Source organism: Pongo pygmaeus, chromosome 9, assembly GCF_028885625.2.
Source record: "Pongo pygmaeus isolate AG05252 chromosome 9, NHGRI_mPonPyg2-v2.0_pri, whole genome shotgun sequence".
NCBI classification, from domain to species: Eukaryota; Metazoa; Chordata; class Mammalia; order Primates; family Hominidae; genus Pongo; species Pongo pygmaeus.
In genome coordinates, this window is record NC_072382.2 from 103521579 (window position 1) to 103540932 (window position 19354).

General features: G+C 35.9%; 1 protein-coding gene across 4 annotated transcripts in view; it reads left to right on the top strand.

Annotated features, from left to right (window-relative positions):
• The window catches only part of CEP126 (centrosomal protein 126), an 85193-nt gene that overhangs the window by 36754 nt on the left and 29085 nt on the right, over window positions 1-19354 (top strand). For 2 of the 4 annotated variants that reach the window (XM_054438895.1, XM_063671377.1), the window contains exons 5-6: window positions 7354-7552; window positions 10919-13064. In XM_054438895.1, coding sequence (XP_054294870.1) covers window positions 7354-7552; window positions 10919-13064 — 2345 coding nt within the window. Of the gene's footprint in view, window positions 1-6031; window positions 6131-7353; window positions 7553-10918; window positions 13065-19354 lie in introns of those variants that run through there. The other 2 variants (XM_063671378.1, XM_054438898.1) reach the window with 2 other exon arrangements.

The window sequence follows — 19354 nt, forward strand, 5'->3', positions numbered from 1 at the left end:
TAAAATGCTTGTATGTCTAGCAAGTGAGTGTGAACTTTATCCTGTAACCAGTGGGGAGCCAATGGAGGTTTTTCAGCAGGGAGTGATAGCATCCTCTTTCTTATTTTAGAAATATAAATGGTGCAAATGTTGGACAGTAGGGAGGATAGAGAGAAATTGGAGGCAAGGAGACCAGAGAGGAAATTAGTGGAATAACCCAAGGGATAGATCCTTACTGCCTAAACCAGAACATTACTATTTTGTATAGTGAAGAAAGGATGGCTCTGATAATAGAAGATTTTGAGTAGTGAGAAGATGAGAGAGAAGAAAGAATGAAGATAATGTGCTTTCACAGTGCAGAGAAGTAGCATAAAGAAATAAGAATTTAAGGATGTTGATCAACTAGAAGTATAAGAATTGAAGTATAGGCTGGGCATAGTGGCCCACACCTGTAATTTCAGTGCTTTGGGAGGCTGAGGAAGGAGAATCAATTAAGGCCAGGAGTTCAAGACCAACCTGGACAATAGAGCAAGACCCCATCTCTACACACACACAAAATGTAAAAATTAGCTGGGCATGCTGGCACACACCTGTAGCTCTAGCTACTCGAGGAGATGAAGTAGAAGGATCACTTGAGCCCAGGAGTTGGAGCCACAGTGAGCTATGATCACACCACTGCACTCCAGCCTAGGTAAGAAGAGTGAAATCCTGTCTCGAAAGAAAAAGGAGAAGGAGAAGGAAAAAGAAAAGGACAAGAAGATGAGGAAGAGGAGGAGAAAGAAGAGGAAGAAGAATTGGAGAATAGACAGAATAGAAACAGAAAGAAAATATATTTTATTAAAAGAATAGATGAGTTTGGTATAGGACAAAGGAAATGAAAAAAAGCAAAAAAATAAAAAGCAACTGATATTTTGAGTCTTGCTGATTAAGGGAATATGATTAACTTTTTAAAATTCCCTTTGAGCCTTCTGAATTGAGGGGATAAATATCCACGTAGAAATGTGTAAAAATAATTTAACCAAAGATGAGGTGAGAGGCCAAGGCTATAGAAATAGATTTGAAAGTTATGATTGTATATATTGTTGCTTAATTTTCATGTGTACTTTTGTCCCCACAACCAGATTGTAATATTCTAAAGGACAGTGTCTCAGTCTTACATATGCAGGTATTCCCTATAGTGCTTAATTCAGTACTCATGTTGGAGGTATTCAATAAATACTTTGAGTGGAAAAATATCACTGACATGAGTGAACACTTCTCAAAGTGTATAAAAGTGGCCCGAAGTTAGATAGATGAGGAGGATATTTATCTGAGACAAACACCGAGAAGAAACTTCAACCAGAAGGAATATTAGCATGTGAAAAGGCATAGAATCATAAAAGGCATGTTATGTTAAGGGAGCTACAAGTAGCTCAATTTGGCTAATGTGTACAGTGAGAAGAGAATTGTGGGCAGATAGGTTGGAAAGGAAGCTGTGAGTTAGATCATGAAGAGCCTTGTTAAAGAGTTTGTTTTAAAAACAATTACTGAAAGATTTGAAGCAAACACACAATATTTATAGGTTGGAAATATTGCCAGAATGGAAAAGAAAAGGGGAACACTAAAAGTAGAAAAATCAGGTAATTTAGTTGATGAAAACGATGACTTCTTGAAAGCTATTTAGAAGGTAGAATCAATATGCTTTGGTAACTGTTTAAGACCTGGAGTTATTGGGAAGAATCAAAGATGACTCCAGAGATTAGATTTGGTCAGTGAATAAGTGGTAAAACCATTTATCAAAATGAGGACTATGAGGTTAAGAGGGTGTAGATCTCATGTTAAGTGTTCTTACCTCAGTAAAAAAAAAAAAAAAAAAGATGAATATGAGGGAAGAATAAATAGGTTTAGGGGAGGAAGTAATTGGAAGGAGAATGACATGTTTGAGTTTGAGACACTTATGAGATACTCAAGAGCCAATTTCTTATAGTAAGAAATCTGGGCCATGAATGTAGATATGACAATCATCAATGAATGAATAAAGTTAAAGTCATGGCAGTATCCACCAGTGGTAGTCTTAGATTCAGCTAAACAATAAAACTCCCTTAACTGTACCAGGCTATGTTTGGCTTCAATTAGAGACCAGAAAACACTGCATGCCAACTAGGTAACATTCTTCAATAGGAGGAATCCTTATAGAAGGCCACAGAGCAGTTGAGGGGCTAGTTTTTGCTATGTTTCCACCCTCTACAAGTGACAGCTCAGCTTTAAGGCTTATAATGCTTACATTATCACAATGGGTGGGCATCTACCTGCTCTGGATAAGAGGCCCCGTGTTCTAAACAGGAACAGATGTTTTTTGTAATGGCTCCATATGAATTGCTCCCATGGAAGAAATATGTCTGGTAACAAGAATTATCATACTCGAGGAAACTCAAAACTATAGCTTTCTAGCAGATGTCTATGGTTTCTTTGTAGTCCTCTTAGTCCAGATGTGGTTTACCAATGAAGGGCCATTTTTACCATAATCAATGTGCCTTGTAACACAGCTTAAATCCTACTAATTATCCAGAGAAATAGACTTAGAAAGTTAACTCAAAGTTGAATTGGTCCATAGAGGAGGAGAAGATTTTGTTAACCCTTTACTCACATGCTAATATAGATAAGGTCACATGGACAGTATAAGTAAGATTATAAAGAAAGTATGGATATAGATAAGAAAAAAAGAAAGTCACATAACTCAAAAATTTTAGCATATAAAGGACAGGCAAAGAAAGAGGAGCTCAAGAAAGAGCCTGAGAAGGAACAACCAGAGAAGTAAGAAAATAAACAGGAAATGTGATGATGTGGAAACCAAGGGAATTAAAATCAAGAAAGATAGTGGTCAAGAAATACCTATTTTTGCAATTATTAGGTAATTAGTTAACCACAAGCAAAGTAGTACATTGAAGTGATAGAGGTGGAAGCCAGATAACAGTTAGGTTAAGAGACAAGTGGAAGTTGTGGTGTAATATAATTTACTACCACATTATATGTGGCAATATAATTTTAGAGTACTCTATAGGAAAGCTTGTCTGAAAAGAGATGACAAACAATTAGAGGGAGTCCCAGGATTTATTTAGACTAATTTTTAAAATTCTAAACCAGTTAATGTAGAAGCAATGTACATTTTTTATACAGGGCTTCTTCACTTTCAGGTTTTTTTTTTCTATCAGTTCTATACTTTATGTTAATTGAATTATTTATTATTTTCCTTTTTTTTTTTTTTTTTTTTAAGACGGAGTCTCACTCTGTCTCCAGGCTGGAGTACAGTGGTGCGATCTCGGCTCACTGCAACCTCCACCTCCCGGGTTCAAGCGATTCTCCTGCCTCAGCCTCCCAAGTAGCTGGGATTACAGGAACGTACCACCACACCCAGCTAATTTTTGTATTTTTAGTAGAGACTGGGTTTCACCATTTTGGCCAGGAGTGTCTCGATTTCTTGACCTCGTGATCCACTCACCTCGGCCTCCCAAAGTGCTGGGAATACAGGCATGAGCCACCGCGCCCAGCCAGATATTTTCAATTTTTAAAAACTCTTGTAGAATGAAGAAAAGCATAGGCATTTTTCTTGTTCAACAGTGTGCAGTTGCTTGAAGTCTTAGAAGAGTTAAACTGTCAGAACAACTTTGCTTTCCCTGTAGCAAACATGTAGATATGATTACAGCAAGTCTATGCCAGGATCATTAAATAACACACATCATCTTTGTTTTATGAGAAATGATCTTTATTGTGCATTAGAATACCTAGTTAGTTTTCATGTTATTTTAACCTACTATTTTGACTTTGACTTCATGATATCTATATCTATCTGTGTGTGTGTATGTTTATATATATATGTATGTCACATAAATTCTATGTATTTGGAAAACAACAAGTGTATACAATGTACAGTGAGAACACTATGATTTACTTATTAAAAAGTTAGACTTCTCTCCACAGATAACCAATAGTCTTAAGAAATGTATATGAAAGTGCTTTGTAAACTTTGAAATTCTATATGAATATGAGATATTGGAATATTAAGAATCAGCTGTTAGGTTAATGGACGTATTTTTATTTATTGAAAATATAATTAAGCTGAAATCATTGATAAACTACTATCACATTAAAAATACATTTTCAGTGGAACATAAACCTAAATGTGTTAAGAAATAAAGTAATGCCAAGAAATAAGGGGCTTACAAAGAAGCAGAGGTATATCAGTAAGATTATTCTAATGTGGAAAATGTTAGTGGTAGATAAAAATAAGATGTTGGCAATGTGATCACGCAAAAGAGAAAAAAAAAAGTGTGATAAAAGTGCAGGGCATTTAGTGCTTAAGCCCCAAGATAAATCAGAGAATATGTTCTCATGAACATAGAAGCTGCTTCAGCAAATAGTAAGATGTAAGAATATTAATAAGGGAGTAAAGTTAAAAATATAAGAAGTAATTAGTCTTCTGTCACCACCAAATCCTTATCAGAAAGCTAATATGCTTGACCATTCTGGAAGGTGTAAGGTAAAACAGGATATATTGTCTCCCATATTAAATGGTTAAACTTTAATAAAATGATACTGCAAGATATCTATCTCCAATATCCATGTATTTGTGGTGTGGCCGTTGATCCTGAACTACGTGCTACACTGAGAAATCTGGCCAGAGCTGAGCAGTTATCTGTTGACCTCTATTTGCCCTTTGAACTCATGCTTTAAACCAGATTGTCCAGCCCATATTCCTGTATCTGTATGAGTAAAAGGCTTCTGAGAAGTGAAAATACTCTAAGAGCTAGAAATAAGAAATGGCGAACCTGAATAAGCTATGTACATTTTTCAGTCCATGTGAGAGGACACTGGTTGATCAAAGGATGATCATGCATGGACCCTATGGACAAGAAAATAACATCAATCAAAAGCCTAGAGGCAGCCCAATAAACCAAAAAAAAAAAATCTTAATAAGGCTGTCTCTCTACCTGCCTGTCCAAATGCTTTTCCACCTGTGCAGATCCATTCCTGCCTGTCCAGCTGTCTCCACACCTGACCCCTACTTACCTGATCAACTGTCTCCTCCGCGGGTCCCATTGCGGTCCCACCACTTCCTAATTCTTCCTAGCTACCCAACTGTTTCTCCTACCCGCCAGCCCCATATACTGCCTATCCATCCATCTGTACCCTCTACTCTTCCAAAGACCTTTGCACCAGTCCCGTTACTATCTTACCCAATTAAATATCGTCCTCGTCCTCCAACCCCGGCTACTTCCAGCATTTCTAGCAGTTTCCCTCGTCTACCAGCACCAATTCCTTCTTGCCCACCTGGCCATCTACCCCACCCACCCCAAAGTTCTCCAATCATTCCTGACCCTGAGTCACAGAACAAGTTATTTTGCAAAACTTTCAGACCCAAACATTTCCTTCCAGCACAGCATTCTACCGCAGCCACTCTAATGCCTACCCTTGTTCGTCATTCCCTTCCAGCTCAACTGGTTGTTTCCCCAACCCCTTTGGAACCTCTCCCTGTTTTGAAGCCTTCCTGTTTATCCAGTCACCCCCCTCATCCACCAGTCCCCACTCTTTCTTATGTCACTCCGTTGCCTGCACATCCTGCTAGCTTGGATCCTTTTCAGTCAGTCCAGCAGTCTGTTCCACAAGCCACAGCATTGTCAAATCAGCCCGAGACCTTTGCAGATCATCCGCCAGCCTCAGTTCTCTCCCTTGCATCTCCCTGTCATTCTCCATCTTCTTCTTTGCCTTCATCTCCTTCTACTTCCACATCCTTTTCTTCAGCCTGTATACCGTTTTCTTCCTCCTCATCTATTCTTTCCTCTTCTTCAACTTCCTCTTCTACTTCTTCATCCTTACCTCCTTCATCTATCCCTCTTTTTTCCTCTCCTTTGCATTCATCTTCCTCTCCAGGTTTGCCTCCAACTTATTTAGCTTTTCCCTCTTCAATTTCTCCTGTTTCTTCTTCCTTTATGATTTCCTCCTCCTTTCCCCCTATTCTTCACTCTCCTTCTGTTTCTACCTCCCCATCTCCTTTTATTCCTATCCACCCCTTCAATCCTCCTCACTGGGGGAAGAAAGTAGAGAAGAGAAGAGAAGAAAGTGGAGTAGAGAAGAAAGGAATAGAGAAGAAAGTTGAGACACGACAACTTTAAAGGTAAATAAATTGAGTTTATTAGATATTTTGTAGATATAGCAATATTTTGTTTGGGAAGGGCAACTGAAGGGGAAGGATTATGTAAGAGTAGGAAAGTGTAAAAGGAAGAGACAGAAACATACTCTCAATGTTCAGGAACTTATATTAAATACCTTCTTGCTCACCCTGATTAAATGTGTGATAACAAAGGGATAGTTAATCTAGTAATCATTGACCTTGACTACTCCAGTCTGTCCAAATAAAGATATATATATGGATATTGGAGATAGGTAATAGGTATATATCACATGTGGCCATTGTCACCTTCCAAAACATTTTTATTCTCATTAAAGTGGGAATTATTTAATTGAATTAGGAATAAATGCTCTTGGGATTCACACTGCCAGCCCCAGTGCAGCAGCATTCAGCTATATGGTACTCTCATCCCCATCCTATCCTCCCCCAAAAATCTTCTTTAGTTCTTTGCTTTCACTTTGTATATGTCCTGAAATGTAACATGCTATAGGTTTGCAGAAGATACAAAATTCTAATAGAAAATGATGTCATGCACTGAAAATGTTTGGATGGCCCTTTAGCATAGTAAAGGTAGACTCTATATTAAGGGTATGCTTCTGTGGCATAAAAACCATGCTTATATTCCTGTTTATATTCCCGAAATAACTGAAAATAAGTGAATACTTGGCCTCCATTGAGGAAGATCCAAGTTCCCAATGCTAGTTAAATAGGGAGGAAATTCCTGCCGACCCTGACAAGTAATTTTTATATTTTCTATCTGCTTGAATCTTCAACCAACACTATTAGGGTTACAGTTTTTTCCTAACCTACCAGCCATGACATCAACTCAGAAAGAAGGGTAATGCAGTATATTATTATCCATATAGGAATGCTCTTAAAGACCTGAGGACTAACTCTACACAGGAATTACTTCTACCCTTATCCCAGATTATAGAGGGATAGGTTATAATAATCAAAGCCATGAATTACTGGGCATTCCTATATAAAGATGGAGTTCTTTATGGTACTTTAGTCTCGCAACTATTTTTATTCTACTATTGATTGCCTTAAATTCTCATTCTAACATGTCTATATATTTCTCCAATATCCTTATATGTGGTTATCTGGACAAACACACACGTATTACACCTAATGTGTCATGTATATACATATAGAAAGAAGTTAACTTTATTTAAATGTACTAAGCACTTTTTACGTCTGGTTCACAGAGCTATAGATTCTGCCTTGCCTTCAGCATTATCAAAAAATGATCACAAGCATCAGAAACAACTCTTATCCAAAATCGATTGTGAGAAAGAAATGAATGAAAACATGAGGGCAACCTTGGCTACTAGCAAAAATGTGTTCCAGCTTAAACTGGAGGAAACTCAGAAACTCCTAGAAGATCAGCATCTGAGCAATTTGCAAGTATGAAACTATAAAAATGTTGTTAATACTTTAATTCCTTGCACTAATTTTGCTCCACTTTTGCAGTGTTCTCCACTAAAGAAATATCTTACTAGCTGAGAGGAGGCCATGAAAGAGAGTGTGGATGGATCAGCACAAATTCATCATAGAAACTATAGAAATAATTTTTTAGTTTTTTCCTTACCTTTGAAAGTACAATGTAATGTATTATTGCTAGAAATTGTATTATAAAAAGCAACCAGAAAATTATAATATATGTAGATATTAGTTTCTTAATGGAAATATGGCAGAATTTGCTAGAAATGATGTTTGTAATCTATCCCTAGTAGGGCATATACTTTATTTTTTCCACAACTGAATACAGATATCGGCTGATTTTCCTACATGTCCATCGGTGTACTTTATTTTTTATTAATAATTATGCACATTTATGAGATTTTTAATAAACCAATATCAGATTAAATTCATAACATTGGCCTGATTCATCCAACAATTAATCAACAGTGGCAAGGCTAAGAAAGCAAAACAGAAGATTCCTGGAAGCTATTGTGATGTGCCTTCCTATCATAAACAACTATAATTATGAATAAAATATGTAAAACAACTGCTTTTAGACATGAGTCAGAGGCAGTGCAGGATATGATCTTGAAAAAGAGAAAGAAATGATGTAAGCCTTATGACCTAGGCTTTCTACATAGTTATGTTGCCTGAATAAGCCTTAAAAAGATCCACTAGTAACCCAAGCTACCTATTAAACAAAAAAACTTAACACTTTTTTCTTTTTTCCTTTTTTTTTTTTCTTTCTTTTTCTTGAGATGGAGTCTCACTCTGTCACCAGGCTGGAGTACAGTGGTGCAATCTCGGCTCACTGCAACCTCCGCCTCCCAGGTTCAAGCAGTTCTCCTGCCTCAGCGAGTAGCTGGGACTACAGGTGCCCGCCACCATGCCCAGCTAATTTTTGTACTTTTAGTAGACACGAGGTTTCACCATGTTGGCCAGATGGTCTCCATCTCTTGACCCCATGATCCGCCCGCCTCAGCCTCCCAAAGTGCTGGGATTACAGGCGTGAGCCACTATGCCTGGCCAACACATTCTTAAAGAAGACTATGAAATCTAAATATTCAATAACATAATGCTCACAATGTCAGCATTCAATCAAAACTTACTAGACATATGAAGAATCAGGGAAATATGACCCATAACCAGGAGAAGAGTAGTCAATATAATCAGACAGAAATAACAGAGATGATGGAATTAACCAACAAGGAATTTTAACATATTTTTACAAATATTTTCAAGGAATTAAAGTAAAAATGTACATAAGAAAGACAATTTAAAAAAGAAATAAACAGACCTTCTAGTTCTGAAAAACATACTATCAGAAATGAAAAATTGACTGGATGGGCTTAACATTGCAGTCATTGGAGAAGAAAAGATTAGTGGACTTGAAAACATAGCAATAGAAATTATCCAAGCTGAAGCTTTGAGAGAAAAAGGCTGGAAAAAAATGAACAGTTAGTGACCTGTGAGACCATATAAAGCCATCAACACATTTAATTAAAAATAAAATTTAAATAAAATTTCACAAAGTAGGAACGGAAATGTTTAAAGAAACCATCACTGGAAATGTTTCAAATTTGATGAAAATTATAAATCCACAGACTCAAGAAGCCCAACAGACTCCAAGAAGGATAAGTGTATGCACACACACATACCACAGAAAGGCACATAAAAATCAGATTAAAGCCAGAGGGAAAAAAGATATGTTACATGCAGGGCAATAAAGATAAGATAGACCGCTAATGTAACTTATAAGCAAAACTTGAAATTGATCATAATGTTTCATTATTTAGTGGTGGAAAAAATTCTGAAGAAAAAAAAAAGCCTTGTTTATGATATCAGAAGTTGCCAAACTTCTTTTGAGGTGATTTGGGAGATGAAGCAATTACAGACCTATGCAAATGGAAATCTTAGAGCCATGGATGTCATACTTATATCTAGAAGGATCTTCTAACGCAAATTTCTGTGTCTCACTAGATGTAACCTCAAAGGATGCCTTCCAGGCCTGATTTCATCATCATTATCAGTTAAAACAACTTAGTTCCAAGAACAGGCATTGAAGTAGCTATGCTTTGTTTTGTTCCCTGTTTGGGTTGAGTGACTGTCACTTTAAGAAGTATGTCAAAGGATGTGATAAATAGGGACTAAATGCTAAAAATATAAAACTCTCATGAATAATTTTTAAAACTTATTCCACAATACTAAATCAATAAGAACTAACTATATAAATTAAAATATTTTTATTCTGTAATTTATTTACTTTATTTCTTAGTTTACTTACTGGGATAGAAAAAGAATGTACTTTTGTCTAATACCATAGTATGTAAATTTTAAAAATTTGCATATTTTAGATAAATCTAAAATGTATGATAAATCTTAAGGGATATCAATTTTCTTTCCATTCAGCATTTTGACTAGATATACAATTTAATGTCTTCTTAAAATTTATTTCTATATATGTGATGTAGATTAATGCATGCTAGGTATGTGTGAGAGAATAGAAATATTTTTAAACATTTACCGTACATTGAAGTAATTTTGAAATTTTATTAAAGACTGATAAATTTCATGTAAATTTCAGTGAAATAGTGATGTAAATGTCTATGGAATTTATGGAAATTACTACTATGCTAAACCTCCAAAAGGAGTCATTAAAGTCAATAGTTTTTGAGCCTAAGCCCATATGAAAATTACCTGGGGAATTTAAATAATACCAGTATATGGACCCCATCCAAGTATTAAATCAGCAGGACCCAGGTATAGATATTTTACACAGTTCTTTATGTGATTTTAACATGTAGCCAGAGTTAACAACCTTACTACAGTCCACAAAGTTAAGTTTTATAAAAAGATGTAGCCCCTACTAACAGGAAACTCACATTAGGATCACAGAGCTTTTAGGAGCCTCATCCAAGTCCAGTGAATGTTTTAGGAAAAAATACAATTTGTAAATAATTATTTTTCAGAATCTCACTTGCCGTTACTAAGCCTTCAAGAAACTTCATACTGTAAATGGAATAGCAATAGCAAAAATTTTTTTAAGTTCTAACTGTGGCTAGAATAAGCAGGTATTACTTTAGAAGTTGAAATCAAAGCAAGCATACTGTACTAGAAGTCTTTGTTACCTCCCAGTTTTTTACCTTGAGGATTGCTGCAGGGATAAGAATTATTTATATACCTATGATGTTTATAGTCATACTACTCTATATGCAGGGAGAATTGGGCTCAGTAACAATGGTATGTTGAATCATTAATCTTGGCATTTAAAAGTTTATAAGCTATAAACAATGTTCTTTTTTTTTCCAGAAATTTTGTGATGAAGTTAATCAGATAACCAATTCTGAAACCCTCTCAAGTATAGACAGTCTTGAGGCTACAGAGCATGAAGAAATATATTTAACACTTAATAAGGAGCATTCCACATCCATCCAGCGGAATACCATTTCCCTCAAACCAGCAAATATGCAATCAACTAATCTCAGCTGCTTTGATGAAGATAAACTGGCATTCTCTAAAACTCAACATATAAATAATTGGCTTACGAATTTAGATGCTTCAAATAATCAGAATGTCACACCTTTCTCAGATATTTTAAGTAAATCTAATGTTCTGCCTTCATGGGAATGTTTTAATAGTAAAGAACAAAATCCATCTCCTTTGAATGGAACAGTGAAAAGAGCCACAAATACTGCTAATAATTCAGTACCCTTTGTATCTAGCCCACCCATAATTGTGCTAGATAAAAAATGTGAAAAGACCTCTGAAACTAGCACTATGAGGAGAACCGACTCCACTTCTGGAGCATTCAAAAGAGAGAAACCGTTAGTTACTGAGAGCCCAACATTTAAATTTAGCAAATCCCAAAGCACTTCAGATTCTCTAACTCGGGAAGTGGCTACATTTCCAGACCAAGAGAAATATTCTGAATTAAATCAAGAAAATGGAACTACTTCAATTCCTACTTCATGTGTACCAGTGGCAACGCCTTTAGTTTTGCCATCTAATATACAGTCAGCTAGACCTTCAGCAAAGAACAGTATACACATAAAAGAAATTGATGCAGTGCAGTGTTCTGATAAGTTAGATGAATTGAAAGATGGTAAAGAAGAAGAGATAAAATATTTTAATTGCAATAAGGGAGAGTTGCCTTTATTTTCAGACAGTTTTCAAAATGCCTATATACCTCACAATCCTGATTCAAAAGATGAAAAACAAAAATTAGCTGAAACATCATCCTTGTCTAATGTAACTTCTAATTATGACTTTGTTGGCCAGCATAAGAAAATGAAATACAACATCCATGAGAGAAATGGTGTGAGATTTCTTAAAAGTATTTTAAAGAAAGAATCTAAATATGAACATGGTTATCTTAAAGCATTAATTATAAATCAGAGCTTTAAGTTTGGAAATCAAAAAGCAGCGGCTATCAGAGATAGTATTGAATTAACAAAGGAAAGGGAAAAAGGTGTAGAAATTCCAAAGACTATTAAAAAACTGAGGTGGTTTGATGAAACTAGCAATATAGAAAACAATGCTGAAGACAGTCATTCACTGAAGAATAAAACAGGAACAACTCAACAGCATTCTCAACAATTCCACATTCAAAGTGGTGCTGGAAGCAACATAATTAGTGTTTCTACTTGTGCTGTAAATTCTGCTGATAGAAAGAAGTCCAGGGAGGATTCAATCCCTGAAAATGTTACGACTTTAGGAGGATCTGGAGCAGACCATATGCCTTTGAACTGTTTTATACCTTCAGGTTATAACTTTGCTAAACATGCCTGGCCAGCCTCAAAAAATGAAGAAAGTAAAATCCCTGTACATGATGATTCTAAAACTAAGCAAGGTAAGCCACAAAGAGGTAGAGCAAAAATAATTAGAAAACCAGGATCTGCAAAAGTCCAATCAGGCTTTATATGTACAGACAGAAAAGGCACTGTCATTCAACCACAATCTGCAAGCAAAGTCAACATATTTACACAAGCTCAGGGAAAATTAATTATACCTCGTCCTCCTCCTCAATCTACATCAAATATTAGAAGTGGTAAAAATATACAAGTGTCTCAGTGTCAATCAGTAACTCCTGAAAATCCTCAAAACATTATTACACATAACTCTTTTAATTCAAAACATGTGCTTCCAACAGAACACAGTTTGAATCAGTGGAATCAGGAAAGTAGTTCTCCACTCTCAAATGCTTGTTCTGACCTAGTCACTGTGATACCATCACTGCCATCATACTGTTCTTCAGAGTGCCATACTTTCGCAAAAATAAATCATTCAAATGGCACTCAAGCAGTTGCCCAGCAAGATGGGACATTATATTGCACCCAAAGAAGTCCTGTTTATGAAGAAAGTTATCCATCTGTGACTCTAAGAACTGCTGAAGAAGAATCAGTTCCCTTGTGGAAAAGAGGGCCTAATGTCCTGCATCAAAATAAGAGGGCTACGGGTAAGAATAAATTTGTAGCTTTTTATAGATAAAATGTACACCTTTGTTAAAGTCATGTGAAACTGTTCCTATTTATGTATGGCCATACATACTACATAAATATTAATATTAAACAATAGCTTTATAGAAATAACTTACCTCCAGGCCGAGCACAGTGGTTTACACCTATAGTCCCAGCACTTTGGGAGGCCCAGGCGGGCGGATCACTTGAGGCCAGGAGTTCAAGACCAGCCTGGCCAACATAGCGAAATCCCATCTCTACTAATGGAAAAGTTAGCCCGGCATGGTGGCGCGTGCCTATAGTCCCAGCTACTCAGGAGGCTAAGGAAGAAAAATTGCTTGAACCTGGGAGGCAGAGGTTGCAGTGAGCCAAGATCACGTCACTGCACTCCAGCCTGATGACAGAACAAGACTCTGTCTGAAAAAAAAAAGAAAAGAAAGAAGTAACTTACCTCCTGTAATATTGTGATTTTTGGCCAGGCACAGTGGCTCATGGCTGTAATCCCAGCACTTTGGGAGGCCAAGGCGCGCGGATTTACTTGAGGTTGGAAGTTCGACACCAGCCTGGCCAACGTGGCGAAACCCTGTCTCTACAAAAATACAAAAATTAGCCGGGCATGATGGCACGTGCCTGTAATCCCTGCTGCCTGGGAGGAGGCAGGAGAATCGCTTGAACCCAGAGCCCAGGAGGAGGAGGTTGCAGTGAGCCAAGATGGTGCACCACTGCACTCCAGCCTGGGCGACAGAGCCAGACTCTATCTCAAAAAAAAAAAAAATTGTGACGTTAGTAGCTGAAACTTTTAAGAGAGTGACCCAACCAGTGCTCAACTGAAATTAGAAACTTTTGCCAGCCTCCATTTTTTTCCATGACTTTTCCTGTTAGTTTAAGAGGAAGGACAAGGAATAGGATCTGGTTCTTGTCCCATATTATTCTGTCATTACTATTGTAGTCAAATTTTCCATCAAAGTAAGCACAGTGAAAAATACTGTTTAAATTATTATAAACAAGTGAATACATGTAGTTATATTTATTTTTCTTTAAAACGTTTGTTAAATTGAGTTGCTATAAACTAATATTAATTAGATATACCTAATTCTCCCATTCTCTTTCCCAAAGTGTGGCAGCTCTGCTTTTATCTGCTATGACTATTGGTTTTTGTGAGAGCAAAAAAATAATATCATTGCCTTGAAATATTTTTGAAAATTAATTCTCTGTAGAATGCCATTGCCCTTACTAGCTGGTTGACTCTCATAAAACTTCTTTCCTTCTATGAAGGAATAAACTAGAAAGCAATACATTTTCCTGCCAATAGGAAACAGTTGCCTATTGAGAAATAGTTAGGACTGGAGTCTGGAGGCAATCAGAAAAACAACTCTTGTTTTTCCAAAGGTATGAATAAATATTGATATATAATGAGAGTTTAAAATTTAATATTCAAAGTCATCTTCAATTAAACCATGAGTTTTTAAGGCCAAGGGACATTTTTGTAATTCATCACAGTATCCCCAGATCCTAACAGTGCCTGGCACTTAGTAATCACCCAGACTCTCCTTGAATTGAATGGATAGAAGCCACATTAGCCAAAGGGAAGCGAAATGCAGACACTATAATCTAAAAATCTTCATTACTTGTCTACGAAAATCTAGATTTTAAAAAATTGTTTCTCTCACTAAAATTATGATTTTTTTATCCAGTCATTTCAGAATGTAACTTTAGTTTTCACAACACTTCAAAAAAATGAAGGTATCTTACAGATTAAATATTCTAAAATAATGATGGTTACCCTTTTTGAGTTTCTACCTTGTACCAGTCACAGTACACTAGTGTAAAGTATAAACTAAGTGTTTTATATTTACTGTCTCACTTAAACCTTGTAATAATACTGAGAAATAAATATTTTTTAAGACACTGTTTTGCAAAGAAGTAAGCAGAATTATCCAAGGTCAAGAGCTAGCAAGTAGCAGAACTGGTATTTTGATCCAGATCTCTATGGTTACAAGTCCTGTGCTTTTTCTACTAAAACCATATAGTAAATATAGTTATAAAGCAAATATCATATATCACACTCTGCTAATTAGGAAACTTATAGTTTCCCAATAGCTTATGTACAAAAGGGTAGCATATTAAAATTATCTGATTCTCTGATAATGGGATACATTTTATCTGGAGAAACCAATATTTTCCTGACATTTAATCAAAGGAGGTAGTTCTCTCTGGGACCTTCGTATAAGGGACATTGGAAAATGCAATGAATTTTAACATTCTTAAATGTTCTTAAATATTCACACTGTTGTATATATCTATACCTATTAATACAGCAATTATACTTAGAAAATATAACAGTACTAACAATACTGAATATTTTGTATGTTCAGTCATTTAAGCTTTTTTTCCAAAACTCTTTAAATATAAAATGTTTCAAGTGAACTCTTTGTTAATACTGGATTGTAGTTCAGTGAGCATTTGTGGGATTTTTTTTCCTACTCTCTTATTTGCCAGTTCATTTTATTTTTATACCCTTATGCATCCAGAGTTGACAATTGTGGAGAGCATCTTGTTCTCAATTAGCATTTCCAGAACACTCTAGCATAACTCTCTAGGAAAAACTCTTCCAATTAGATCCAAGCCATTCAACTATACCACCTCCTGATGTCTCCAGTTATTTCCCCCCTAAAAGATGACTTTGATATTTGCTTCACAGTCTTCATTTCCATATAAAGTCTTTGCCATCATATTGGATAGTTCAGCTTTTATATGGATGAGCAAACATCCTGATCTCTCTCACTCCTTTTTCATCTCTAATAACTTTCTCTACAATTCTGCCTCAAATACCCTTTCCCTTTGTTATATTCTGGACCTCGTCAACATTCATAACTCCTCTATTTCTTTTTTTTTATTTCAGCTTTTATTTTAGATACAGAGGGTACATGTGGATGTTTGTTACATGGGGATATTGCATGATGCTGAGGTTTGGGGTATGGATCATGTTACCCAGGTAGTAAGCAAACTCACTCACTCTTCTACTTAAGCACATTGTCCTCTTTTTTCCCTACTCTTACTCCTACCATTCTTCTACCCTACTGGGCTTCTTTAGTCCAGTATTTTCTCTACTTTCTCATTCCAATTCATCATCTCTTTTTTTTTTTTTTTTTTTTTTTTTTGAGATGGGGTCTCACTTTGTTGCCCAGGCTAGGGCGCAGTGGCATGATCATGGCTCAGTGCAGCCTGGGACTCCTGGGCTCAAGCAATGCTCCCACCTCAACCTTTCAGGCACTACAGGCGCACACCACCATGCCCAACTAAATTTTTTATATAGAGACAGGGTCTCCCTGTGTTACCCAGGCTGGTCATGAACTCCTGGGCTCAAGCCGTCTTCCACTCGGTCTCCCAAAGTGCTAGGATTATAGGCATGAGCCACCGTGCCTGGCCAGGTTCATGATTTCAATAGTTCTTTTACCAATATCCTAAACTCTTTGCCTCTTGGTCTTTTTTGTCACAAGAATCAAACAGCCCTCCCCCGCCTAGGGGGAAAAATTATTTGCTTTTTCTCTGCCTCCTTCTAAGTAGCAGAGAAAATTCATACCAATGTGCCAGGCATATTGGCTATACTGTAGATTTATGAAACATTTTCTGATGATCAACATTAGTGAGTATTCCTACTGTTTATCTCGTAAATTTACTGTCCTTGCTTTGAAATAATTATTTCAAACATCCTCCCCAAACATCTGATTTCCCTACTTCTCTTTCCTCATCAGATACTTTCACTGCTCATTTTTCTCAAACCTGTATCAATGGGAATAAATATCCAAAATGGGAGGAAAAGTTGTAGTTAGACTACATTAATAAACTTATATAAAAATTTAAAATATGTAAAACAATATTATGGCTAATGGATACATCCGTGGGTAACGAAAGTATAGCAGAAATGGTAATGACAAACATCAAACTCAAAATAGTGACTACCTCTGGGGAGAGAAGAAGGTGAATAGGCTCCAGGAGGGCTACATACAGGGCTGCCACAAATAGTTGCACAACTCCAGATAGCACCATTTATTTTATATAGTATGCAGCAACTTTGATACACAGAGATTTTCAATTGTATTTGTACAGTATATGTTCTTTACTATGCTAAAAATATTTTTAAATAAAATAATTTAATACACACCAAGGAGGATGCAGTGTCAATGAGTATAAGCCATTCTTTTCAAGTAGTTTAGCCATGAAGTGTAAGATCTATGACATTAACTTGAATAGGCAGAACTATGAGACTTTTTTAGCGGGAGATTAGATTTAGAGCAATGATCTAGTAGGAAGAAAAAGTTTAAAATATGAATGACATAGAAGAAACCATTTATGGATTCAGTTTTAAAAGTAACTCCTCTTTTGATATTCTTGAGCTAAAATTCTGTTGCCATGAGATCCTGCCCCACCGTTTATCTCAACTCTATATATCTTCATGCTTGTTTCCTTTGAGATAAAACTTAAATATGTAAGTTAAGTGAAATAAGAGATGCTTGGAGGTGGATGAAGGAAAACATGAAGGCATTCAGATGGCCCCTATTTTGTCAATAAAATATTAGGGGATTAGATAGAATAAATGAGCAGGATTGGAAGAGTGAGCTTTGTGAAGAGAGGGAGAGATTGGGAAAAAATTGTTGACCAATGATAAATAAAAGGATTGCTCAAAGTTATAAAGCCTGAATGAAATAATATGCCCGGAAACACTTAAACTATATGAGCCCATATCTAGAGGAGCAAATCAGTTCCTCATAGTATAAGTTATGGGCTTTCTCATCTAAAAAGGAACAGAGATTGTTAAAGAATAACAATCTTAGATAGGGGCTTAGATAAAGGTAAAAACAAACCTTAAGGGAAAAGATGTCAATTGAGAGAAGTTTTGTAGGAAAATGACACTGACAGAGAAAGAACTTAGCGTTGTCTGTTACTAATGAATATCAATATATTTTACCCTAGAAATAGGATACGATTCCTGAATATGTAATCGGGTGTGAATGGCGAATTGAAAATAAATTTGAATAATTGATAAGTTTAGTGGACATGTTTTAGGATTTTAGAAGGGGAGACCTGGAAAATTTAACACTGATTTTTTAATGTTAATTATTTGACTTATTTTGTTTTGTTTTATTTTATTTTATTTATTTTATTTTATTTATTTATTTTATTTTATTTTATTTATTTTATTATTTTATTTTATTTTATTTATTTATTTTATTTTATTTTATTTATTTTATTTTATTTTATTTTATTTTAAAGACAGGGTCTCACCCTGTCACCCAGGCTGGAGTGCAGTGGCTTTATCATGGCTCATTGCAGCATCAACCTCCCGTGCTCAAGCAATCCTCCCACCTCAGCCCCACAAGCAGCTGGGACTACACGTGTATGCCACCATGGCTGACTAATTTTTATATTTTTTGCAGAGACAGGGGTTTCACCTTGTTTCCCAGGCTGGTCTTGAACTCCCGAGCTCAAGCGATCTGCCTGCCTCAGTCTCCCAAAGTGCTAGGAATACAGGCATGAGCCACCACATCCAGCCAACAATGATACTTTTTAAATAACATTTAGAAATGTAAATTCATGGGAATAAGTATAATAGAGGATTTGCTTGACTTCTACACAGAAGACTATAACGCTGTTGAGAGAACTTAAAGAGGCAGGGGTAGGGGTATGGAAAAAAATTAAAGAAGACCTATGAAATGGTGGAGCAGGGGGAAGATATGCCATGTTCATGGATTGGAAAAGTCTGTATTAAAAAGAAGGAAATTCTCCACAAACTAATCCATAAATGTAGTATAATCTCAATCAAAGTTCCAATAGGATTTTTGTGAAAATTGAGAAACTGAGTCTAATATTTATATGGAAATGCAAAGGCCAAGAACAACTACAATAATCTTGAAGGACAAAGTTGTAAAACTACTAGATATTATTAAAACTAAAGTAATTATTACAATATGGCATTTGTACAGGATATTTAGACCAATTAAATAGAGAGTCCAGAAACAGACCTACATATTTAAACACTTGATTTTTGGCAAAGGTGGCACTGCATAGCAGGGACAAAGAGTTCATCTTATAATTCATCAATAGGATATATAGAATTAGTAAAAATGATCCTTATGTTACCACATACACAAATATTAATTCCAGGTGAACTGCAGGTCTAAATGTGGAAAGTAAAAAAAAATTATTTTGGAAGCTAATATAGGTAATACATTTATAATTTAGGATGGACAGCAATTTCTTACACAATACTTTAAAAGAACAAACCACT